This window comes from Symphodus melops, assembly GCF_947650265.1.
Source record: "Symphodus melops genome assembly, chromosome: 4".
NCBI classification, from domain to species: domain Eukaryota; kingdom Metazoa; phylum Chordata; class Actinopteri; order Labriformes; family Labridae; genus Symphodus; species Symphodus melops.
The window spans coordinates 3977450-4004687 of NC_136694.1; the positions used below are offsets into that span (position 1 = coordinate 3977450).

Below are 27238 nucleotides of genomic sequence, written 5' to 3' on the forward strand. Positions count from 1 at the left end.
GGCTGCGGTTGTGGCGGAGACAAGAAGCTGACAGCAGGGTTTTACCACTTAGCCTGTGTGTATGTGGGAGTGTGTAGGAATTAAGATTCAACAAATATGGATTTATGAAGGCTTATAAAAATATTTGGGGAATTAAACTACTCATATCTTACATTTTGTGCATACAGCTAGCCTCAACACACATGTTTTAGTGGGCAAAACATTTCTGAAATCCTTCTCTGTCTAGGACACAATTTCAAATGATGTATTTAAAGTGATATGTTACACAGAAATCCACAGTGCGTTAGCCGGCTTTGGGATAAGGGGGCAGTTATGCTCGATGTAGGAAAATGTTAGCCTAGCATTGAGAAGTTTCACTTTGACACACATGCTCATGAGCTGATTAACACATTAGCCATCGACTCTTCTTTGTCTTTTTGCATAATGTACCTGTAGATAATGAGGCGTTCCAATTCAATGCAGGTATAGAGTTTAGTGCTGAAACTGTACAATATTTACATGTAGTGATTATCAGCTAAAGGCGGCTAAAGCTAGCTTCACTGTCCAACTTTAAGTACATGTTTCTGTCATGATTTTGCTCAACTTGTGCTTAAGTTAGCCTTGTCACGTCAGGTAAGTGTTCTTATTTAAATACTAACGGTGAAATTAGTGGCTACATACATATTTAAATAGAGAGACATTGTGAGTCTTTTCGAGGATTAAAACACTTTTTTAAGGGAAAATGTAAAGAAAACAGATAGGCCCCCAACATGAATTAATAAAATCTGTATTTGGCTTGACTGTTGGTATTTTGCAAAAAAAGCAAAATTCTTCCCCAATCCCAATTACTTCAAAATGTGAATAAAATTAACTTGATTTTGGCTGTAATTAAAGTGCTAACATAAGACACACAAGGTGTCCTTTAAGCAAGAAAAAACCTTTTTAACACTGGAGTGCTTCACCTGCTGCTTCACCGTTAAAGCCCAGTTGGCCACGATCATATTTCTTCAATCAGTCTTCCTTAATAAATAAAGCCTTTTCTGAAACGGTCACTGGGCGAGAGGCGGTCCTCTAAAGGACTGGCCCTCATCTACAAAAGAAGAAACCTCTTGGAGGTATGACAGCTGAATAGATTTGATAGATTTTAATTCTTCCAGCCAAGTCTTCTTCCAAAGAGGCCGCGTCTGGTTCCAATGACCCCTCAGGTACCTGTGTTAACCGAAGGTTCATGGTTTCTGTCTCTGTCTCTTTGTCTGTGTATGTTGTGAGTGTGAAGGGTTAACAGTGCAGGTTGGCTGGATACTAATGCCCCTCGCTCACAGAACCCAGGAGAAGGCTGGCTTTAGCCCAGGGCCCGGCCCTCCCAGGCCTCTCTCAAACTCCCAGATCTCTTCAGAATACTTCTCATATTAAAAGAAAACAAGTTACACAAATGAGACAGATGGTTCTTGTTTGTGATGACAGTTGCAATTCTTTCTCCTCAAGCCCTCCTCCCCTCCTCTTCCCTCTCGGCTTTCCTCTGGTGTCTCCAATGTTTTTGTCCTAAAACCGCCACGTTGTGCAACACGAGCAGAGCGGGCACGAGAGTCAGGCTGGTGGGCATCGAGAAGTGAACAACAGTATCACATGTGACATGACCATTCCCTGGTGATTTTTATTAAATTATACTGTATTCGACCTTCGCACTGATTGTAAGGTATAGATTTCATTTCCTCCCATTACTACTTTTTATTATGGATTTTTTTTATTTAGGGTTTAAAGTACAGTGCAAGTTCAGTTTGAAAAGAAAAAAAAACAGACAGTAAATATGAATGGATGAAGCCTGAGTGACATCAAAATCCTGTCTAAGCCTAACGCTCAGTCAACAACTTACAACAGATGCCTAACTACAGTATAGATAATATACCATTAATTAAGTTACCCTTTTAACATTTAAAAACGGCTTTCTTTAAATGTGGAGTGTATGTGACTTCTGGTGCTTCACACTCAATGAAATGCAGGATTTTGCACTTCGGTTTCATTATTTTTAGACCAAAAGGTTACAGTTTGTAAAATTAAAAGAAAAAAAATAAATGTAAGTCCTGGATTCAGATTTCTAGTTCTTCAAATGTATTTAGAAGTGACTGTAGTTCAAGTTAGTTTGTTCCATTCATGTCATTTAGGACTACCTGTGCGTTGACCTAGCTTCAGTGATTGGCACATCCAGGTGATTTTATATTTCATTAGCTTGTTTAACATGTCTCTAATGTCAAACCCCTCTGTGAACCTTAAGTTTCCCCACACTACTGATTTATACTATTCAATTCATACACATTCATACACCACTGACGAGGCAGTGGGAGCATCTTAGTGCTGAGTGTTTTCATCCATGAACATATTGAATGTGTACAGACAACCGACTCCATGCTGAGCCACAGCCACAGCCCCCCCCCCCCCCCCCCCTCCAACAACCATCACACATAATGAAGGTCCGAAAAGTAATGATTTAAAACTGTGCAGTCATGATGGACAGATAAAACTTGAACAGTGAAGTCTATGAAGCGACTTCATCGGAGCCGGTCTCCACACACACATGCATGGTGGACCAGGATGTTGATGAGGGCTTCAGCTGTCAAAGCTTCATCTCAGGATTGTGGTATGAAGGATCACGAAGAGCTTACCTCTCCACACACATACACAGGCACACGCACACACACACACACACACACACACACACACACACACACACACACCCGCACGCACACATGCATGCACACACACCATCCATCAGTGGTTATAACTATGTGTCTGTCATCAGGGAGATTTTCAACTGAACTGTAAACAGCTTTCCCTTAGCACCTGGACACACACACACACACACACACACACACACACACACGCGTTCAGAAACAGCTTAAGATATATACACATATCTAAAGACTTGTGTGTTTAGGTGTGTGTATGCGGGGGAAGGGGGTTGGAGCGTGTGTGAAATGTATCCATTAGCTAACAGCAACCTGCCGTGTCAAAATAATCCTTGCAGTGACCAGAGGTAGCGTCACTTTATGGTCCCCTGGTTGTCAGACATGTTTTCATCCCGCATGAGACACGCAGCCTCGTTGGGCTGTTTAACACACACACACACACACACACACACACACACGCACACATCTGCTTTTCTCGTGCACAGTGGTCATTTTCCTCCCATGTAACTCTCCACTTTGCTGTCCCAGTGCTGTGATCCAGGTTGTGAGTCTCGATGAAGTAACAGTTTCCGACAATTATTATCAATACGCTGCCTTCAGATTAATCAAACACTGAAAGGAAATCTGGAGAGACATCTGGTCCTATTCAGAGAAGAAACACAGCGATAGGTCAAAAAACAGCTGCCAAGCATCCAGTGTCCGCAGACTGGACTCCTTTAGTGGACATGCTCAGGTAGGTACATATAATCCAGTTTTTCTGTGTCAGGGGATAATATCATGTCTTTTTTTTTTTCTGCATATTAGTCCCACATTACCGGAGTTGAAAAGCACAAAATTACAAAAGCTCCAAGCAGACAAAAAAATTCATTTCAGTTTTTGGTCATGTGGTGCAATTTTGATGGGTGTCTGGTAGAGATGGGACCGATCCGATCTTGTGAGTCCAATATTTCTATAATTTAGTTATCAGATATCTGACTGATAATACATGTCACTGATCAAGAAAGGTTGACAGATGGGTGGAAGGATGGATGGATACCTTAACCCCACATGGAACCAAAACTGTTTGGTGGAAAAAATAAAGATCTTAAAAAAAAAAACTAAATTATTATTTTTTATTTGTAATTGCATGAACAGACTTTTTTCTGTACTAGAACTCATTCTGGTGCAGAAACAACTAGACAGAGCTCGCTGCACCATTCATCCTGCAGCTGACGTCCCTCCCAGCATGATTTACAGTTTGGCCGAGTTCAAAAATGAAGATGAATCTCTGTTCATTTTCTTCTACTGCGGCACCTCCTCATATCTGCTGGAGAGCATTTAGACCAGGCAGAACGGGCCAAACCTGCACCTCTACACCACGGCCAACATTTACATGAAACCACATTGTGTTCAATCAGTTGGCAGCAGCGCTGGACTCGGGAAGAGCAGAGACTGACAAAGGTTTCAGTGCCGGGACTGCTAAGCAGGCTGTGTCCTCGCTGGAGCCAGCACTGGAGATTTATTTTCATGCACACACACAGATATTAGTCTTGCTCTCGTTCTGTATATCTGAGATGTCTAAACACTGAATTACTGTCAAGCTCTGATAAACTGTTAAATCCAAAATGTGTTTTTCATTACAAGTCAGTATTTTTGCAGATTATCATAAAACCATCTCATAAAGGTGTCTGCAGCAAGCGTGCGTGCGTGTTTCAAGATTCTCACCTGTGTTTCAGATGTCCTGGTGAGTTGCCTGGACTTTACTTCCTCACCTCTGCCTGCTCACTCAACCCAACGCAGACGCTCGTTCCAGCTTGATGCTGATTGGATGACCCAGGACCGCAAAACATTTAGACTCATTTGTCATGCGTGATGCAGACCCATGCAGGCCAGGTGTTGTCCCTCTGCACGTGTGCGAGGACTTAGAGGGCTGACGAGTGTGTATGTGTACGCCAATATTTCAGCAAAGAGGAATGCCCCTCGGTTCAGCCTGCGTGATAATTAATGGCTGTCAGCGTCTCTTTGGCAGAAGAAGGCGCTGACAGACAGCACTCCAGAAACTCAGGGAATGTGTGAAGGGCTCACATGGGAGGATGAGGGCAGGGTGGGGATGGGAGGTGGAGGTGACGGTCGGGGTACCATTCAACATCGCTCCATCTGTGGCACATGATTCAGGTCACCAAACCTGGAACATCACCCTCATTTGCTGCCATTTGAGGAATTCCTGAACATCTGTGTAAATCGACTCAAAGTGATACTGATCTCTCAACGCCACAGACAGGTATTTTGTGTGTGTTTGTGTGTGTGTGTGTTCTTTCTTGCTGGATGGCAGCAGCACTATCCACTGCACCACCATTCAACCCCACAAAGGAAACGTACCTTATAAAGGTTACACCTTCTTTTTGTATTTAACTTGGAAACGTATTTTAAATGTGTATTTGCATCTTGACACTTTATTCTGCTGTTGAATCTTTATTTTTGGTTAAATTTTAGTATGACTGCTCTGTCGTTCATTTACTGCTCCCCCAGGGACAAAGTGTTTTTTTAATTGAATTGAATTAAATGTGACTGACTGACTATTACCCTTAACACCATCTTCTTAATATCTAAAATAGTTGGATGAAAATTACCCGTCCCCCCTGCTGGATTTTGTCTGGACATGTGTAAGACTGAGGATGGCTCCTGCTACTTGTTTCACGAGCGGTGGTTTAGAGCTGCCTAAAGTTAAGTATAATGAAGTTAGAAGATATAAACAGCCTTCGTCATGAACAGTCACACATTAGACTGCTCTTGCATATTCATACCAGCCAGTTAGAGGCCGAGTAGGAAGGGTCATTCCTTCACTAAGCATGGAGAAAAAAAACAATGCAGCACAGGCTACCTGTTAATGTTGTCGATCAGTGGTTTCAGAGGTTATGAATACCTGCTCACTTCCTGCTTCAACACACCACAGTTCACAACTTCCTGTTTATTGTATGTTGGTTTGAAGACAATTGTAAGCCTTTTTAATTATAACAATGATTCTCAGTGAGGCTTCCTTAAAGTTGTGTATGCTCTCTCTTGCTGGTACATTATACTCCATGTTTCCTGACGTACCCTAACTGTTTAGATTAAACGTTTATGGTGAACTGTGGCTGTAAGAGGTGTTCAAGTGATAATGTGAAGACGGGAACAAAATCTCTTTAACAGCTTCTTGAAATCTCACATAAATGAAACCGATGTTTAATCTCGTTTTGGTGCCAGCTTGGAACAGCTCGAGGTTTCAGGTCTGGAATATTAATCACATTATCATAAAAATCTTCAGTCTGTCTTTTCCTCCATTATCTTAATGTCAACATTTGTTTTATGGGTTATTTAAGTTGTGTAGGCTTGGCGTCATGTTGTCCTCCTGATTGTGTATGAGCTGTACTATCAGCCACAGTGGAGCTCGTCTTTAGGGGGCTGTGATGTTTGGGTGGACAGCGCCCCTTGCTGGCTGGACATGCAAACACAGGTCTGTCCAGCTGTGAGGGAGTGAAAGCAGAGAAACGATGCTATGGTCCTTTATTGTTAGTTACTGTGTCTGTAACCCACTTTGACTCTTTACCTGTGAGGTCACCGACCACTCTGCAGGACGGCTGTCTCATCCTTGCTCCTTCACACCATGAAAACACCACAAGATAACAGATAACACACAGGAGGATGAGTCCAGAGTCAGGACAACAAACTACACTAAAGAAATACAAGGGAGAAGTGGTAAAGGCAATTAAGGTATAAGTTTAATATTTTTGAAAAGAATGCATATACAAAGAACAAAGACTTTAGACAAAGCATTTGGTTTTGCACCAAAACAACAACAGGTTATAATAATTTTACTGACTTGAGCTGGACATCAACCCAACTCTAATCCACCAGTTAAAAAAAACAGAAACCAATCAATCAAGTCATCTTCAACAAACAGTATTCTGCCATTAGAGGTTTGCTTCTTTTTTTTTAATTCAACTCAACCAATGGGAGGTTTTGTTGGTATGAACTGGCAGGAGAGAGTTCAGATGAGTTCCGACCCCTAAATGCAAAAGGAGTGAAAGTAACCTTTTTTTTTTAATATATTTATATATATATAAAATAAAAATAAAAACACAAACAGAAATAATGAAGAAAAAAAAAAAGGTTTTGGTAAAAACACCTGGAGCCTACATCAACATTGTGTTCCAGCTTACATTATAATTACATCTGTAAAACATATTTAGAACAGAGACCAAGGCTGGGCTCCTCGCGGCTCCGTACACTTGGAGCGGTTACAGCAGAGCGCCGTTCACGCTGCGCGCACGCAGCCTGCATTCAAACACACAGGAAGGCACCGGGTTCTGACCTGGCACAGAACTCCGGTGTTCACTTATCAGTAACCTCGATGTGGATCTTCAGATTTAGCTTGCCAGTGCATGCCAAAGAAGGAGGTGCGTCTACCGTACCCGCTCCAAGTGTAAGGCGTTGACAATGCGTCGCTCCTGTGCTTCACGCTCCCTTGGTCCCTGACAACGCAGAAAGAACGCACTGCTTGTTCTGCTAACACTGTTTAGTTCCCTGCATCTAAAAGGCCAATTCCTGTGGTTGACTCGCCGACCCATAACTACTTGATGCCTTAAGCTCTCAAGTGAAGACCGCACTCCAAATGGACCGCGACTCCCCACTGTGACGGTCCAAATTCCGAGCGTTGTATACTAGATGGCAATATTGACTATTTCTTTTCTCCCAATGTTGGCTCTGTGTCTCGTTTCAGCCGTATCGCCCTGGAGTTCGAGTCGGGCTCTGCAGCTCCCTTAGTGGTTAAGAGTGTCTAACTGGAACGTGGAATAAACATCTCATACTTGTCGTGTGTTTGGGGAGGGGAAAAAAAGGGGGGGGGGGACGGGGGGCAGCAAACAAAAACAAAACAACACTACATTGTTAGCATTTCTTCTGGTAGTGCTGAGAGCGAAAGTGGGGATTGGCCGATCAGCAGCCACCAATCAGGACGCTGGGCCAGTTTGTGGCGGGGCTTGTATCCAAAAAGAAAACCTTTGTCATTGGCAGAGGACAACTAAACAACTGGGCATTGAAAAGTTAATTAGGCCACAACACTGAGTGAACCACAATCAATCCATCAAAAGCTCCACAGAATGAATTCTACTTGTTTGTAAGCTTAGTTTTCTGGAGCTCCGATAATCAACATCAGTGATGGCTTTGCCGGCCGGCCCGGAGCCCACAGTGGCCGGGTCTCGTTGTTCCCCTGTCACACACTCAGACTTGAGGGTGGAGCTTCGTATTATTGCAGACAATTATCTAAAACTTGGTCGCTTTGTTTTTGTCTAGTCTTGTCTGTGAAGGACAATGCTGTCAACCAGCCTTAGCAGAGCAAAGGAAAGGGTGTTTAAAAGTGTGTGTGAATTTAAGATGTGTGTGGTGTGTGTGGTGTGGTGTGGTGTGGTGTGGTGTGTGTGCGTGTGTGTTGTAAAGGTAGGAGCTTCTCATAGCAGCACACATTTGCGTTTCTTCTTGGGCTCTGGGGGCTCCAATGCAGCCAATATCGCCTCATCAAACACATTCTTTAGGCCTTTCTGTAAACACAAACACACAGGCTGAGTGAGGGCCCACGCAAACCAAAAAAGGTTAAAAATAAAAAATAAAAAAAGGGGAAAACAGAACAGCTCAAAGAAACAAACTAGGGCTGGGCGATATGACGAGTTTTCAAGCAACATATCGAAAAAATACAGGCTAAGAGAATATTTTACATCGATATTGTTTAAGTAGCATTAAAATAACATTATACTCGTCTTCTATAGAGCTGCATGTTCACCCTGCTCCTCCCTCTCTCTCTCTCTCTCTGTCTCTCTCTCTCACTGAGCTGAAGTCAATAAACTAAATCAATAACAACTGTTTATTTTGACGTACATGTTGAACTTGTGCTCCTGACTGTTTATATAAGACATATTGGTATAAAATTATTGAGAGTTTTGGTCCATATCGCCCAGCCCTAAAACAAACAATAGGAAACAGGCAGCGTTGAGCATCATTCAGTGCTGTAACACAAGAGAAATGTGACAGTGCTTGGGGACAAAGGGAAGGTGTGTCAACAACACAAACGTGCATGTTCTGTGTGAGGAACCGTCTCATTGAAATCAAAGGCAAGTCAAAAAAGAAAGTGGAGGAAAAAAAGAAAGCATAACCACCAGTGCAACGACACGAAACCAAACGGGAATCGCAGCATTTCCCCCCCACTAAGCTTCTTTTCCTGTTCACGTCATTACGCCTATCAGACATTATGAAGGGACTCTTTTCGATTGTGCGTCCTCTTGTTTGTTTTTGCCTCCGAGCTGAGCAGCTTACATCATGAGTTTGGTCATGTGAGGAACAAGAGTTGCTCTGGCACAGTGCTCGGACTGTGCAGTAAACCAGTAAGCCCCTCAGCCTTTGTGAGTTAGCGCCACTAAATTCTTCCCCGACAAAGTGCTGGGAGAAAGAAGGGAGCCAGAGAGAGGAGAGCGCGTTCATTTGTCCTTTATTCATGTAATTCACAGATACTTTCACACAATTATAGATTTATTCCATTATCTGAACTTCAAAGAGAACAGGAAACACACGACTGAGAACGGCACATCACTGTCATCACATATAGAGAGTGTTGGACTAAAGCCTTTTTAATCACTCAAAGAAACATCCAGAGCCCATTAGCTACGGACTGTTTGAATAAGACGTCACAGTCCAGAAGAGAAAAGAAAAAAAACACTCCCTATACATGAGGTCAGTGCTTAAAAGCCTTTCTATAAACACAGTGTGATTCCTCTCTCTGTTCATCAGACATCAGCTGTGGTACAAAAAATAGGCTTTAGAAATAGAAGCTCTGTTTAGTGTCGGGATCCATCTCACCAAAGCAAGGCGGTCTGAAGCGCCCCAACAGAAACTACTACGAAAGACTGAGAGGAAAAAAACAAAGAAACATCACATCACATCCTGCATCCTCTGCAGTTTGACAGCGTGCTGTTCAAATGCCGAGCGAACAGAAACGACCTCGGCTTGCCTTGGTACTCAGTGAGAGCGCTGTCATACAGTTACAGCAGAAAGGCTTGACGCCACATGATCCAGATCAGAGATTATTCTCCCTCGGGGAGGAGGCCACATGAAGCTTTTCACAAGATGGCAAGCGAGTGTAAACGTTTCAATGTTGATGCTGCTAAATGCTACATTTACTTTATTATTTTGACCGCCCTGCTCCTGAACACTTTGATGGTGAAACCCATAAAAACCCCGCCCTTAAAAAGGCATCTCTACTCAAGCACTGACAAGTAGAATCATATCTCACCCAGAGCAAAACCAGAATCCACAGGTTAGAAAAGGCAACAAGACAACAAACAAAGACAGGTTGTAAAACCCTCTTAGTACAGAGTAGTAGTTTGTGTAAGGCGTGGAGTTAGTAGAGCCTCATGGATTACTCGCTAGACAGATGAGACCGAGTTTGGTATAGAGTTCAAAAGCAGCACATGTAAAGAGAGAAGATTTGAGGATCGGGTAAGAATGAAAAAGGAAGAGAATAAAGTCAGAGAAAAAGAGGTTCAGAGCAATGGTTCAAAATAAACAGCATTTCCTCTTTCTCTGTGTCTCTGGCGGCTCGAGGGCAGCTAGGATAGCTTCGTCAAAAACATTCTTCAGCCCTCGCTACAATGACAGGAGAGGGAAGAGAACAATAGCACAATTAGCAAAGCAAACACAGAAAGAGACTGATAGAAGAGGAGGGGGCTGAGAGGAACATGGCAGAAAAAGGACATGTGTATGTACTTGAAACAGAGAGGACTGTGGAAAGGAGAAGCATGGCACAAAGGTAGAAGTAAGGCGTGAAGGAGCGGAGACGGGCTGAACACCGAGCAGAAGGTTAGCGGTGGACAAATTGCTGAGATTCCTGACAGGAAACAGGAAATGACATCAGCCATAATGCAACATTTGTGCCAGAGAGCGAGAGAGAGCGAGAGAGAGCGAGAGAGAGCGAGAGAGAGAGAGAGCGAGAGAGAGAGAGAGAGAGAGAGAGAGAGGAAGGAAGGAGCAGAGCAGGGAGGTGGGGGCCTCAGCTCGATCAACACTATTGTTCTCTGGGCGAGCGAGGCAGAGCTCATCTGTTCTCGCTCAGCTCTTCTCCACCTTCATTCAGAAGTGTGATACACCACATGCTCAGGAATAACTGGAATAGATGCACCCATAAAGCCAGTGACTGATTAATTACAACAACACAATAAATCTACAAAGGAAGTTAGAATTCCTGCTGTATATTTAATCTAACAGAGGACATTAAATCAGCTCCTGTCCCTCGTCCATACTGAACAAACCATAGATCTTCATTTACAAACAGTAATACTGCAACACTGGCATGAGGTCAGGGGGCGCACTGTGATGCAGGAGTCTTAGGAAAAGGAACAACAGGCCGAATTAGTGTCCTCTAAGGGTGCACTCACACGAGGCAATGCGTACCGCTTCTGAGAACGCCTAACCCCCAAAGTCCCGCTCGTTTGACCAGGGTGACTGCTCCAAACCGTCCTCAAGCACACCCTTGGCCCTGCACGCTTCCTGCACGCTTGGAGCTTCAGCGCGGTACAGTCCATGCATGAGCACCGGTACACAACGTGCCTTTATTATGTAGGAATAACTGACTCTCTGTCGCTGACTAATATGAGGGATTTTTTCATTTACAAGACTGTCTGTCTTGTAAACTCAGCACGCTTCATAATTGTGTTTTATTACGACGTTACGTACAAGAGGTAACCGTGCCCAGGTGTGGTTAGTCCTGGCGCAGTGTGAGTGCAGGCCAGCAGGGGAATGGGGAGGTGGGACGATCGCGCATACGCCCGGATTGTGCTTTAAGTGGACTCTGTGTGAAAGGATTGTACCGAGCAGTTTTTCTCGCTCTGATTTATTTTAAAATTCAACGTAACCTAAACTGCTCTCCTAACTCACACCTAAACACCACGAGCAGTCTGCTCAATGTCACCTGAATACAGTGTGTTGTGAACTAAGGTTCTTTTTTTTCACCTTCATAAAAAGACTTTTAACGATCATCATCACCACCACCACGTGTGCTTCAGAACAGTGACTCAAACCAGACAAACACGCAAAACAAAACACATCCACCACGTTGTGCACAGTCACAGGGGTTATGGACACATTCCTCTTTCCTCCTCTTTCTTACTTCTTGCCTTAGAGTTGTAAATATCACATGTGGATGAATGTATACAACTGTGTGTTTTACCTGTGTGAGGGCTGAGCACTCCACGTATTTCACAGCCTTCAGGTCTCTCCCCAGCTTCTCTGCCGTCTCCGGAGTGATGGGCTTTTGCTTGTTCTTGGCCAGTTTTTCTATAGTTGATGGGTCGTCCCGCAAGTCAATCTGAGTCCCGACTAGAAGGAAGGGGGTCTTTGGACAGTGGTGGGTGATCTCTGGAACCCACTGCAGACACAAACAGAGAGTAAGACACAAGTACAGCCAAGGTGTGAGGAACATATCAGTGAGATTATTTTCATTAGGATGTGCAGGAAAATACACATAACTGTGTATATTCATTAAAAAGACTAATAAAGGAAAGATAGATGAGTGTGTGATATCGTACATAGTTCTGAACAGTCTACACTTGCCTTTTCTTTGACGTTTTCAAATGAGGAGGGGGACACGACGGAGAAACAGACGAGGAAGACGTCTGTCTGTGGATAACTCAGGGGCCGTAACCTGTCGTAGTCTTCCTGACCTGAGAAGCACACGGACATGTTGAAACCTCTGGCCACACAGCACCAGCCAACGCTGAGTGCTACCTTTTTATAATAGCTCTCAGGTAGGTAGGAAACAGAAAGACGTACCTGCTGTGTCAAACAATCCGAGGGTGTAAGGCTCCCCTCCGATCATTACAGTTACAGCATAGTTATCAAACACCTACAAAGAGCAGAAGAGACAACGTCAGCTTCCTGTGTTCAAAGTGACTCATGTTACCTCTCAGCAGAACACGTTCTTTCTGTATATTAAAACACGCACTTCACAAATAGTATTTCATACAATATGCCGCATCTGATCACTGTCAGGCCTCAGGTTCAGGCTGAGACAGCATTTTTTATGTCAATCACTCAGCAGGTCATCATTGATTGTTCTTCATCGTTTGATACGTTTTAAGTACAGCAAAAAACAAGAGCATAGATTTCTATCATTCAGAAACATAGGTCGACCCAGGACTGAATTCATGTTTGAGTTTACACTGATCTGTTACGTTTGCTCGAATCACAGAACTAACTGAACATGCAAACACAATCCTTCACACAATATAACATTAGCTCATGGTTGTTGTGACTTACCGTAGGTACATATTCAGATGGAAATTTGTTTGTGGTGTAAGAGATGAGCAGGCAGGTTTTACCCACAGCACCGTCCCCAACTACAACACACTTGATGGTCTGCATAGCTGCGATTTATAGTCCTTACTACTCATTCAAGATCTGTAAATGGAAACACAGAGAGCAGATTCTTTAGTGACCAGTGGTGCTTTTAGGCTCAACAAAATGTGTCTATAGCACAAACAAAAGTTAGAGCAATGTACCACAGTATCACACATTTGATGATTGGTATTAGAGACAGAGAAGGTTTAAAGTATCTGTGAAAGCTTAACTGCTAACAGTAAAGGGGAGTCAAAGCTCATCCTGAACATTTTAATGCAGCATGTCCTGAGCACCAGAGTCATGCTGGATCGTTATTGGGAGGTAACCCTGCATGTCGACTGATTAGATAACCAAACCTACCTGCCCCTACCTGCACAGAGTCAGTGTTTGACCAGATGCCAAATGAGCTTTCATAATTTCAGGGATTGACAGATCATACGGATTCGCAGCAGGAGACACATTTGCAGATCAAATGAAACACCATAGAATCACAGTTTGTGGCCCAGAAACTACACAAGTGGAGAGAGTTGTTTGTTTCTCCACACAGATCTGGAGAAATCAGCGTTTACCTGATTCTATACGTTCAGGACCAAAAAGGGTCTTTTAAGTTCAACAAGCTAACACAAGAGGACATGAGACATTTTTGGTCTCTGACAATGAGAGTATGATTAAAGATAATCCTATTGAAAATGATGTATAAGTGATGGTGTAACTGTTGCAAAGCAGTCATAGCATTAGCTGTTGAAGAGAAGTGAAGTGGTTGTTTTGGGCTTACTCTAAGACCAACGCAGGTTTAGACTTCCAGGAAATTCAAAGGAAACACGGGTATTAGCAAATAAGAACCAAACAAAAGGAATTAGCAGATGGCCTCTAAGCTGGGTCGGCTAAAAGACTGGAGGGCTACAAGCACTGAAAAAAAACCAAAAACATGCCAAAGATACAGGTTTTAGAGGACTAACTGGTCTGCAAACACCTAACAAGCCTAAAAAATGATCAGTATCAGTCAGTAGCCTGCATTAGTTTACGACTTAAATCTTACAAGCTCAAGGCAAATACAACCAGGTTGACAACAACAGACAACTTGATTGTTTAAAGTGGAATCTCGACCATATGATGTGATCACAGCAGCACACAGATAATACAGCAAAATCAAGAAAAAACAATACGCCATAAATCCATTTCTGATCAAAGCTAATTACATGACATGATGGTGCTTTTCTTTGATGTTACGTAATCAACGATTAACATTGTGACCTGTAGCAGCTCTCAATTTATCCATTTTTTTTCCTTTGTGAAATATGGAATATCTATGAAGACAAAAGGCTTTAATGATAAGGGGAACATTATGCATTGACCTTGAATCCTTGTATGTCTTTAAAAATGGGATGCACGTGGAGGCAATCACATACTTGAGATGGTACGTGGCCCACAGTATTCCCAGTTTCTCTCCTCCACAAGGTATAGTCTCTCAGTGCTAAGCCACTGCAGAGCTCTGCACCACTGGGTGGGGGTGGGGTGTCATTGAGGGAAGCAGGAGGGACACAACTTAATGCACCAAATGTTACAGTGAGAGCATACTTTGAACAAGGAAGCAGAGCCCAAGAGGATGTCCTGCAGAAACACTTGGAATACTACTGCACTGTTAAAGTACTGTACCTTTGCAAAACAGACCGGAACCATATTTAACAATAGGCCCGTTTGTTAACTGGAAGTGACACATTAAACAGTCTGAGATTTGAGATCAATACACAACTGTCACGATGAGAAACACGATAACCTGCAAACATTAGTGTGACCTGCTATATCCTTCTCCAGAGATAAAAAAAAAAAACAATAGGCATTTCCTAAAGCTCTATGCTGACACAAGTTTTTTCCTGCTGCTCACAATAAAAACTAAACTAGATGTAGTTAGATGGTGAAGTGAAGCAGCGTGAGCTAAGAGAGCTTTTGTCTTCAGTGGGTGACAACGGCTGCTGATGAACATCTATCAGACCAAATCGTGTTGACTGAACAGGTGACTGTTCATGGTGATTTCAGCATGTTTCTTTATTCTAATGGAGTTGCAACAACTAGCTTTACAAACTCTGTTCGACTAACTTCCTTCCTCATTCACTGGTGCATCGTCTGGTGTTTACTGCGTTTCCCTGGTAGACAGGAAACCAAATAAAACACTATGCTGCTTTAAACAAATGTACAAACAAAGGTTTCATTTGTTTTTCAACTATTCATTACACCCTTCAAAACATTAAATACACGTCAAGCTAATTTTAGATGTCTTTACATGAAATGTTACACTGTTTACCTTCAAGGTCCTACTTTTATTAAATCGACATCTCTAATACCAGTCCACATTTAGATACCAAAATCAAGCTTTCAGACTGCTGCTGACCATGAAACTAAAATTTCCAACAACCAACTTTGCTGCTAAGAAGGAAAAAAACAGATGAGACGACCAATGAAACCAGTTATTACACATCAGACAAGGAACTAACGAAACGCTCACATGTCCAAGTAAAAACTAAACCAAAAAACCTGTGAAAAGAAAAAAAAAATTCTGCCTTGCTTATTCATCTGACCACCATTAAACTCAAGCCTGTCAAAAGAATTCAGATAGTGTGAGATCTGCCACTTCAGCGCACACTTTCACCAGAGTGTTGATGCAATTAATGGATGCAACTTAAATTATTCAACTCTATAAAACCTTTGGAGTACTAACTTTGAACGTGAAGGTCAGGTGTTGCTTCAAGAAATATCACAGAATGTTGAACATCAGGCACTACAGTGAGCCAATTGTTGCGTAAAGAAAAACCCTGCCATTGTGTGAATGAATCCTAAAAACCATTGCAGCCTGTGACAGAACAGTAAGGTTCTCAACAAGGTGATAATTGTAACACCCAAGAAATGAATTAAACACACTGTCCCACAGTGCTGCTAATTTATTTATCAAACAATATGGGGCTCTATAAAATTTCAGATCTGGACTGCACAGTCCAGTAAACTGGGGTTCACTCCTGCGATAATGCTGCCAGACTTAATCCACACATTTGGTTTTCTGCAGCATCAAGCATTCGGAGGGCAAGCGACTCAGAAACCCAGTGTAATATGTTTGTGTCCGCACAATAATAATAACAATTTGAAATTACCCTTATTTGAGGCAATTTACACAATGTAAGTGTGAAAAAAAAAAACTTTTAAAGACACAGTTACAGCCATCAAGTGTAAGTGATGGTTATTTATCTGGAGACACAATACTTCTTAAAAAAAACATAAACAAACACCACATTCAATGTAACAAATATCCTTAAAGATTTGTCCCAGCTTCCTTCATAGCTCAACCCAAATAAAGACTAAATGCATGTGCAAAAGATCAGACTTAAAGAGGAATCACTGGACATCTGGACGTGAGTAACTTCATGCAATACAAACAAACAAATGAAGGTTTCGGTCGAGTCCTATCTTATCTACATGTGCGACCACGACTGGTACATACACTGCTCTAATTATGTCATCGTTTACATTTAATTATAACCGACTACACATTTAAAAATCACACCTTAGAGATGAGGATCAATGAAATACACTGTTAGCTTTGTAGCATTAGCCTCTGTTATATTACGGCCACATCCTCGGCCTCAATCTGGCCTAGTTTCCTGCCGGCAGCTTAAACTGCCGATATAATAGCCAAGCAAGTCGTCCTTCCATTCACCCACACACACATCATTCCAACATTTATCCATTACAATGTAAACCTTAACTTCAAGACCCACCTTAGATTAAAAAAATACCAATCTGGTGGGGCTTTTTTACGATATTGTCTCTAATTCACTTCAACAAGCTAACCGCTAGCCACTATCGTATCGTATATTTTTATCGGTTTAAACCCAAGACATCCTAGAGTAGTATTATACATACCAAACACACAATGTCGAATTTAAACACTGGTTTCCTCACTACTAAGAGATTTAGTAACTATAGTTACACTCGTTAGCTTGCGTTGCTAAACGCTATTTTGGTCTTTCTCGCTATCTGGTTGAGCTTACGCTGTTGCTAAATGATGATACATAATATGCCCACGTACCACGCACTGTAAGCGAAGATGATATTGAGTATAATGAAACATAAAATCAAACACAGATATAACCCAATAATTCACATAATATATATATTTTTCCGTACCGTTTCCACTGTTTGTCTTTACGCCGGGCGTTGGCAGCTCCGCGCTAGGGGCTTCCCAGTCAAAAGAACAGGGACACGTTGCGTGCGTGTCTACTCAACTGCTACGTAATTACGTTAATAAATTTTGACTCTAACAACTTCACCCAGACAGCAAAAAAAACAAAAAAACTTCTCCCCAGAGAAGTGCATTTCTACTGTAAATAAATCCAAAAATGAAAACACATCTGAACTGATTTTATGACTATTTGAGAACTAAGTTTACAAACGGAAGTCTACATTTTAACGGTTTCTGATCATTTTATATGGATTACAGGAAACTCTGTTACTAAATGTTTATATTAACACCATAAGTTCTCCCCAACCATTTTCAGCAAAAACAAATAAAATACAATTCATCCAAAAAAAAAAAGACCGTTTTCATATATTTCTGCAAATTCGATGCATTTCACAATGTTGCCTGTTAAGGGATCTTAACTTTCTAACCAATCTCCTTACAATACTCTGCATTTCACTAAAACTGCTTTTATGCTTGTGTTACCTTTTCAACCTAATACGATGTATTCCAGTGTAGTTGTAACGATTTCTGGTATGTTTTAAATCACGTTTTGTAACAATGGCAATGGCATTTTAATTGACAGACTATAAGATGAACATTATTGATCATTGTTGTTTGAGCTGCAAGTTTGACCCACATAAGTGTGATGTGACGTTGTCTGCCACTAGATGGCAATGTTGCACAACAGCCCCAATACTTAAACAGACGAGATTTAGAAACATTAGGCGAAATCAGTCAAGACAACAGCTGTAAGAAAAGAACAACTTTATTCTCCAAATGTACCCACTTGGTAGCCCAAATCGATTACAATATTCATGTAAACTAAACATGAACAAACTCAAAAACACTTGTAAAAACTAAAAAAAAGGAAAATAAGGATGGTGATTTGTTGGTCTCTCTGTTGTCCTAGGAAGACACACTCTGCAGCAAGGTAATGTTGTCTCCTTTCAACATGACCCTCCCTGGGGGAGAGATGGAAAAAAAGGAGGGAGAAACCCAAGTATGGGAGGATCAGATGAGCAAGAGGATGGACGGAAAGAGAGAGACAGTTTCAGTTCACTTTTACAGTCACATGTCTACAGATGAAAGGGTTCAAGCACATGCAGGATCAGAAACATGACTGGATTCCATCTACTAAACCTCCACCCCCCCCCCCCCCCCCACATTTCAGGAGTGTTCTTTGTAGAGTTAGAATGATTTAAAAGTGGGATGATTTCATGAGCCTGATTTGATCCCATCACAGTTATAGATTTATGTTTTCTGACTTTGTTTACACAACATGTTAGGGCTGCACAAAAGATGGACTCAGTTATGTTGGAGACACAGCTTGAATGGACACTATGGCAGTGGTAAGTTCAGTCTGTCTTTGGAAGTTGAGTGGAGAGGATGTCATGCTGTGCAGCTGACTGTGACAGATATTTGTCTTGTCATTGTTTCTAAACGTAAGGTGTCCTTACCCAGAGGCTTCCTGTTCTTAGTCTTCATGTGGACTTCCTCAGCATCGTCCAGGACCAGGTTCATGTACTCATCAAAACCCTGAGGAAGCAACGGAAGACACGGAGTTACCATCTGTATCCATAAGGCATAAAAAGGTTCTGACACTGAACTGAAGAAACCTTTTGGATATGATGCAAGTCCAGTTTCCTTGTGGACCCAGTTTTAAAAAACGTTGGCATTGAAGTCCTCAGAGTGGTTTTTTTTGCCTTACCTACTTTAGCTGTAGCTATTATTATTTTATAATAAAGTGACAGTTCTACAATGTTTTTGTCAAATAAAAATGTGAGAATGGAGCTTCAGCACAGTATGAAGTAACTCTTAATGCCTGGTGAGAGTGAACCCATAAAGCTATGTACACAACAAATTTAATCTGTCGCCCAGCAAAAGTACAAACAAAGTCATGACTGACATGTACGCAACAGAATGGACACGACATAACGCACGTCTGTCGTGCAAACTATCAAGACAGCCAATCACCACTGACAGAAGACAATGACAAAAATGACTTTAAGAAAGGAGGAGAAAGTCATATTTGCAGTCTGCCGACATCTGGAGCTGCAAACCTCGAGTCGTCAGGCTGCAGTAGCTCTGAAAGCCGCCATATGTAAACATTCACAAAAAAGTGTGCGGCTCCAAAGGATGTTTTTAAAAACAGAGATTAGGTTGTTTCAATATACAACTTTCTAACTTAGGTTAACAGGTAAAGGACAGCGATAACAGTATCCACTGTGGCTGATAACAGGAGAAGAAAACAAACATTGATATCTAAGGGACAAGCCCCTCCCCCTCGGCTTGTTGCCTCGGTCAAAATTTTGCTTCAATAAATTTGATCAACGCGACGACATCTTGCGATGCAACATTTTTTGCTTTGGTGCGTACACACTAAGTGATTTTATCTGAGGGGTTTCAGTTCAAGTAAAACTGGCTTTTAAGTCAAATCAAACCTGAATCTTAACTAGAGCACCAAGAAAACCACAAAAACCAAGATGAATGATTTTGAAGTTTAAAACCATACATCCCTGTTTGTAAAATTTATCACCAAACTGTTCTACTTCTCTAGTTATCTTAGTTAAATTACAGGGTTACATTAAGGCACATGTTCCTGCTTTATCCATTTATATTTTAGTAATTTCTCAATTAAGAGAAAATCCAAAAAAACCTTTGTTAAATCACATGCACACTAACACTGCTAGAAAAACATATGACCATTATTGTACTGTGGCCTCCAGCTTCCACTGCAATCACTCATTTAAAAAAAGTCAATAGATGCCAGATCTCCTTTAGTATTCATGCAGCCTGAAGAATGGAAAGACTAAATGAGGATTTGATCCCAGTGCAGCATCCATTACCAGCGCTGTACATCAGGAAAGTTGCCTTTTTGGGGTGAATGATGTGAACAGTATTTCTTTGATTTACCACCTTCTGCATCTCATAGTCTCAGGTTGTGCAGCCTACTTTCTGTCATTAATCGATGAAAATAGATGTTTTATTAACATGCTGTAATGCAGTTCAATCAAATAAGACTCAAGATAACTCACAATGATGCAGCCCTCTATCCGCATGTTCACCTGTTCATACAGCCACACCTGGATCCGAGAGCGCTGAGAAGGAGAAGGACAATTAAATCAGCTGTCTAATGTATTTTTCTATAACGTAAAAATAATCACAATATTGGGTTTGATAAATACTTACATTTTGTAGATACCTGAAAATGAGGTTCTGACACATGGAGTCAAGGAAAGTCACGGTTTAGAAGCAAATGAAGCTGTTTCGCCTTTAACCTCACAAGCTATTAAACATTAAAGATCAATTATGAAGAAGTTTTTTCTGACTTTTACACAATGGACGCTTTTGTAAGCATGTACCTAACAAACAATGACGAACTCAAGATTTGTAGTTTAGATTTCAGCTTCACTTTAAAGCAAAATATTTCACATCATATTAATATTTAAATGGTGAAAATTCAAGTATGGTAAGTAAACCTTGAAAGGATTAGAAATTCACAGACACCAATGTTAAGGGTTAATTGCAGTGAGTGATCGGAGGCAGGTCGAGGACTTCAAAAAGACAAAGCAATGAAAAAATGAATCAACAACAATATTCACAGTCTACGATCCACATTGAACCCCGCATTTTAAAGTAAAGAATATTTACAAAGCAGGTCTTCATTCACACGCTAAGGAAACATAGGAGTAGATGGCTAATAAGAAAGCGTTAGCCTCGATGCTAAGTTGTTGTAGCAGGAAGCCGCGTCTTTGGTTCACTGTAGTAAAAAGGATACGATGGGCTGCACCATCACCTTCTGCACCTTCTGTCCTTGTCCCCTGTACGCCATTTTTCCGAATAGACAATACCAGCACTAGGTATGTGTATGAACAAAAATTGCACCTTTTCTGAGGCGCACTTTAACGAAACACTCACGTTGTGAGACTGCTTCAATGGCGGGTTTCCTTCCGCGTGCGGGGGCCCGGTTAAAATAAAGACGTCGCATAATGGGAGCAGCGCCCCTTCAGGTAGGAGGTGAGAACTGCACCTACTTGTTGCTGAACAAAGAGTTTCCAGCATCACAGTTCGAAATACTTGAAGGTGCATACGTGAAAGTTAGAGAAGTGTACAGATTCTGTGGTGTTTGTTCATAACTCTTTATAAAAACTGTCCTCAGACTCAGAGAGGAACATGTAGTGCCTGTTGTGTGGTCACAGTGTGGTCTCTGTTTTAAGATAAAATGCTATGAGAGAAGTTATGGTGAGGGGCCATAACTTCAACACTGAAACTGTAACTCTCTGGTAGCTTTTTAGCTTCAAACTGTATTTAGGGCCTAATTTTCTCATTTCAATAACGTTTGTGTTTTCAGATCAGAAAATAGAATAGTTTAACTTCTCTTTAATTCATCCCAAGTTATACAAACTCAGTTATTACAGCTGCTCCTAAACACAACGTAGAAGTAGGAAATATAGAAATATGTATAGATAAAATAAAGTGCAAATAATAGAAATAGCAATAAGTCAGAGTATCTGAAGAATAATAAGTTATGCACTAGTTGTAGTAGTAATTTATTTCAGTCCACCAATACAGTTTTCCACTAGGAATAGACTTACAAATAGTTGAATTAAAAAAAGAGAAAATAAAAAGACATTAAAGACAAGAATAAAACAAAACAAAAAGGTGTAGGCTAGAAGCTTTAGCTTATTGTACCTATTACAAATCTTCCTATTTGAGGCACTACTAGTTTGGTTACACAAAAAAGACTGTTTATAAAAGTTCTTTTATTTAGTTCTTTAAATCTATAATAACCCCAACACTATGTTCTTTATTGTCTATTGCAGTGGATAATTCTTCCGCCAGTTCCATCACTGCCATTGAAGTGGACCTGTTTGTTCTAAAGCCGTATTGGTGTTCACTTATACAAAAGCACAAGGTATTGAATATTTAGACAATGTTTACAAAAATACACAATGTTCTGTGTTAAACAGTGTGGACATTGCATGGTGTGTATACAGGTCAGTAGAACAATGTTATCCATCTTTGTATTAGTAGTGCACACTGTACCTGAACACATTTATGACTGGTTTATGAACAGATTGCACAATTAGAGGAAACAAAAACACAGTACAGATGTTTCCAGAGGTTAAATAAGTTGCTTCCAGTATGGAGCTCGTCAGTGGCTGTGCCCACATTTCAATTGACAAGCTGGCCGAAACGTGGTGATCATTTTTAACTTTTAATGGCATTTAAGAAGTATTGGGGCCTAACTACTTCTTAAGTCTGATGATTTTGTAATTAGTGATGTGCAAATAAATGTCTAAATTTTCACAAGCTGACATTAACAAACAGACAAAAACGCTTCAAAAGAAGCACTGAAAATAAAAAAGATGTTTCAGTGTTTCAACTGCAACATCCAACCTTGAGTAAAAAAAAAATTCTTCCAGAAAAATTTTTCTACATGACGTTTACATAATGTTTGAAAACAGGCTGTCTAAGGCATTATAACATTTACTGACATAGTTCACTGTTCATTCATGGTTTCCTATCGGCTGTCTGTTCATTTCATGCTGCTGCTATGATCTTGAGCTAGTCAGTAAGTAGCCTACTTATTACAGCTTGAAACATGTGATCAGCTGATCTTTGGCCTCCTTTGCTTAATAGTCAATGAAACATGACTTAGTTAGGCTATCATATATTTTACCATGCAGCTCTATATCAAGCACAAGTTTGATCAAACAAGTTCAAAGTTTAACCAAAAACACCATCTGAGTTATACACACCAAATAATATTTAAGGAACTTAATCTCGTTAAATCGATGAGTGACGAAGCTCTATTGACAGTTACATGCAGTTACACATGTATTCATATTCAAACATTATGTTATATCATAATTTTTACCTGTCGAGTCTTTCTATTAAACTTCTATAGTTCTTGTATTATTCCCCCAAACATGATATTAAAAAAATATATTTCTATTCTCTGAATTTATTATTTCGAATAGATGTTAAGTTGTTACATCATAATTAAGTCTGAATAAAAAACAGGTGAAATATTTTTGGGTTGCTGAAATGAACGTATGTGTTAAATTTCTGACCAAAAAGTAAAACAAAAAGGTCCATAAATTCTTCAGGAATTTCTCATTTTAAATGTAATGAATGTGTTTTACTTTTCTTCTTTCCCTCTTTATTTCCATTTATCCAATTCGTTCAGTTTTCTAAAATCTCTGTCGTACTTTTCATGGTTGTGGTAGGGTAGACAAGTTCTTTCAATCTCACCAACTAAGCTAAAATGTCCCAAATTTGGGATTTTAACAAGTCTCATATTTTCCCTCTAGAGGGTGCTGTGTCCTTTAAAACATCACAACAGGCAGAGGCTTGAACAACATTTTGTCTGAACTGCTTGTTAGAGCACATTGCACTTTATGGACTAGAAGAGGATAAAGAAAAATCAACGATCACTCCTTATGTAGAGTACTCACATCGACGATTACACATATTTACACTTGAATTAGTTTGTGAGAAAACAAATCTGTGACTTTATTTTCACATCAGACAGAAACTCAGTCGAAACAAACCTCCTGCTTTTAGGTCAAGGAGACAGCCTTAATAACGTGTGCAGCCAGATACTTCCTGTTATTATGCATCAACCCATAATTGGACAAAGCTTTGCCTCTGATATATATAGATGGTTTTATATAAAGCAGGATTGGCAATTTCTCTGTTGTGCACAATATACCTGTAACATGATGAGTTGAGTGAGGGAGGCCAGCCTTGAGTGTGCAGTTAACAATAGTATTAATAACATGCAACACAGGCTTGTCCCACTGCTCCTGAGAAAAAGTGTGACGGAAATTAGCAGCCGAGGACAGACAAGATTCCACAAGTGGGGGGAAAGAAAAGACCCAAGGAGCCTCGGTGGCGCAAGCCCGGGTGTCACCTTTCAGAGCAGGGACCCCTCGGCCACATCTTAAAAGGCTGGACTGTAGCGGCTTGTGCAAGCGTGCGTCGCTCGTCAGACATCGCTGTCAAGTGCCACATGCTTGTCTTTGTGCTATGAGAGCAGGAATGGTGCTGCTGACTCTCAATGCCACACGCCTGCTCACATTCTGAAGGAAGACTGAGAGAGGGGAGACTCTGCAGACACTGGCGCTCCAGTTGGCCGCCGCAGAGGCCCTGAAGGCAAAATTACAGTGATGAGGCCAGTGTAAGCATGTACACATGAGCCTCACACTGCTGTCATGGCCTCTCTCACAGTCAAGGTCATGTTGACATCTTCTGATATCTGTCAGGAGAGAGGGTTGAGCTTGAAATGATCAAATGTGGCAGGAAATAAACAAGACTATTGGAAATAAATGTGAGTTTTAATGGAAACATGCTCAAGTCAAAATAAAGGAAAGGATACATTTTTACAATGCACACCTGGTCAATTACATCAGGAAGGTTTCTGGATCAAGATGAAGTTTTAAGGAAGTTATTAAACCTTCATCACCTTCTCTACCTATAAACTTGAGCATACAATTAAAACAAATAGACAATGTAAATTAATTAAATTATGAGGAACATGAATTTATTTGTTTCATGATTACTTCTATAGGGATAAGTATGGAGCGAGTAAAGTGATGCAACACACTTCAGCATTTATGGCCTAAGATAATTAATGTCTGTCTGTAGATGAGCCTTTAAAATACTTACAACTCAACAATAGATACACAAGCACAACAATATAAAAGACAGAACAGCACAGGATGCATAAAACAAAGTAAAACAGGAAGAGCAAGATCAGCAGACTGAGTCCTCTGTCAAAGTTAGAGTGACTTTAATAAAACAAGCAGAGAAGAAAAGTATCATTCAATTCAGTAACATTCACGGGCAAAGTAGTTTCTAACTGTGTTTTTCAAGTTCCTGTTAGGAGTGTCATAGTTGGTTTTGAAATAAACTGAACTGAATATTAGAAAGACACTCTGAGCTATAAAGGAAAACAGGTCCGTCAGCATGAAGATCGACTTGTTCTAAAAAGTAAATCTTTCTTCCTGAACCTGCTGACACCAGGTAGGTGTCAAACAAAGTGATTGATGGCATGCTGCACAAACTGCACATTTTTCACTCATAATATCCTTGATGAGTCATCCTTTGATCTTTGAAGGATAGCACGATGAGATTTTATGTAAAACTAATTACTCATGTACAGGACTAAAACAGTGAAGTGTTGAATTCCACCAAATGCCCATTGGGTCTGTCTCCGCTCAGCTAACAGGTTTTTACTTTATTCAATGTGTAGGCTTCCACTGGCTCCACCTCATGCGTCTCAGCTCCAGCAGTCCAGAGCCCTCTGCAGAGCATGGCGCAACAATTTAGCGCAGAGCAGACTGAAAAGGGCAGGAGTTCAGACACCGAAACAATATCAAAACATCAGTTTATTTTCAGGATAAAACAGTTTAGACAATTTGGAACAATGACCTTTTTGTGTTTGTTGTTGTGTTTATAAGAGTTTTATTCGGTTTTATACCACTTACATCGTATTACCTCGCACTCTGGTTTGTAATTACCGCAAGAACTCCTTAGACTCGGACTCAGCTGCACAGCGAAGCTGCTTTGAGATCGTAAACTGTGGGTGTGGATGGGAGCTGTACCGACAATGCACAGATATCTGGTGGTAATTAAGGGTTAAATGTATGGCCTTGTGCACAGGGGCCGCCAAAATCGACTTACACAAAAAGTTCCTCATGAGAGCTTGAAGTTAACCAGGGTAACAATAGTATGACTTTCACGAATATGGCACGTATGATGGCACTTTGAGCAATGAACAATCACTTGATCGAGTATGATAGCTATAGTTTCATAAAGACGTGGTGTATGCTGGTAGATTACTGAAAAGTACAATGTCGAGTGGAATAGCTGTCGCCACGGATAATCTGAGGGTGGGAAGATTAACTGAGTGCAAAGATTTTAGCTTTGAGGGAGGTCTTTAAATGACGCCTCCATAATCAAGAACAGAGTGCGAGATAACTTAAATGATCTGTTTCCTAAGCAGCAGCTAGAAGGAAATGAAGTTTGTTATTGTAGCCTACTGATATTAAATGTGTTTTGCCTTAATGTTGTGGCTAGTGAATCAATGTGAGATGTTAAATGCTAAGTGTCCAATCCAGTAAGGTGCCAAGATATTTATACTGAGCCATATGGAGCTTCTGATGTTGTGAGCACTCTTATATTTAAACTCGTGTCTGCATTATCTTTGGCTCTATGAACAGAATGCATTTTGTTTTGTCTGCATTTTGTATTAGTTTCATTTTAAAGCACAAACGGAAATTAAGCCACAACTGTACAGACACTGAGTCAGAATAAATGCCCGGGGAACTTCCTTGATGAAAAACTGACCTATGATGCGAACACTAGTGACATCTGCAAAAAGGCCAATCAGAGGCTGTTCTTCTTGATAAAGCTGAGGAGTTTTAATGTCGACTTAATCTCTTCTGACAAATGTTCATTCATCTATTATTGAGTTCATTTGAGCTTTTGTGATGATCTGGTGGTTTAGCATTGTTAACGGAAACAAGCTTCAAAATATTGTTAAACTTTGCCAAAAGATAGTCTGTGCTAATATGAATGCCACATTTATCAAGTAAGAGCCACTCTGAAGGTAAAAGGCTGTATTTGAAGATCCTCAGCTCCTGTGCATACAGAGTTTAGAGTTTAGACCAACAGGGAGGAAATTCACCTTTATGAGGAGGGGCCACATCAAAAGTGATACCTGAGGCTGTTTGTCCCATCTGCAGTCTGTAAATAAGCTGTAGGCATCGTTGCCTGTACACTTTTACTATCATGAGGTCCATGGTAGTTATGTATTTATCTTATCAATCTTATCCAATACAGAAAGATACTTTTGTAAATAAAAAAAAATCACATTTGTTCCTTGGAGTTTTTTTTCCCCATTCGTATGACAATAGTAGGAGTAACATCCCATGAA

General features: G+C 40.8%; 2 protein-coding genes and 1 long non-coding RNA gene across 5 annotated transcripts in view; all 3 read right to left on the minus strand.

Annotated features, from left to right (window-relative positions):
- The window catches only part of LOC306822617, a 299929-nt gene that overhangs the window by 174462 nt on the left and 98229 nt on the right, over nucleotides 1–27238 (minus strand). The window lies entirely within an intron of this gene.
- LOC306822616 (cell division control protein 42 homolog) lies at nucleotides 6379–17346 on the minus strand. 3 transcript variants are annotated; one of them, XM_079341731.1, is made up of 6 exons: nucleotides 17238–17345; nucleotides 12981–13121; nucleotides 12495–12567; nucleotides 12276–12385; nucleotides 11893–12090; nucleotides 6379–8218 (listed from the first exon to the last, which is right to left on the minus strand). In XM_079341731.1, the coding sequence occupies exons 2-6, from the start codon at nucleotides 13083–13085 to the stop codon at nucleotides 8129–8131; spliced, it is 576 nt and encodes a 191-aa protein (XP_079197857.1). In that variant the 5' UTR covers nucleotides 13086–13121; nucleotides 17238–17345; the 3' UTR covers nucleotides 6379–8128. The 3 variants fall into 3 exon arrangements, with proteins under 3 accessions (XP_079197857.1, XP_079197858.1, XP_079197859.1); XM_079341732.1 differs by lacking the exon at nucleotides 17238–17345 and adding an exon at nucleotides 17140–17217; XM_079341733.1 differs by lacking the exon at nucleotides 6379–8218 and adding an exon at nucleotides 9143–10313 and having other exon boundaries at nucleotides 17238–17346.
- snrpe (small nuclear ribonucleoprotein polypeptide E) lies at nucleotides 18041–21263 on the minus strand. Its single transcript, XM_079342086.1, has 5 exons — nucleotides 21071–21263; nucleotides 20482–20508; nucleotides 20328–20390; nucleotides 18750–18828; nucleotides 18041–18254 (listed from the first exon to the last, which is right to left on the minus strand). The coding sequence occupies exons 1-5, from the start codon at nucleotides 21122–21124 to the stop codon at nucleotides 18199–18201; spliced, it is 279 nt and encodes a 92-aa protein (XP_079198212.1). The 5' UTR covers nucleotides 21125–21263; the 3' UTR covers nucleotides 18041–18198.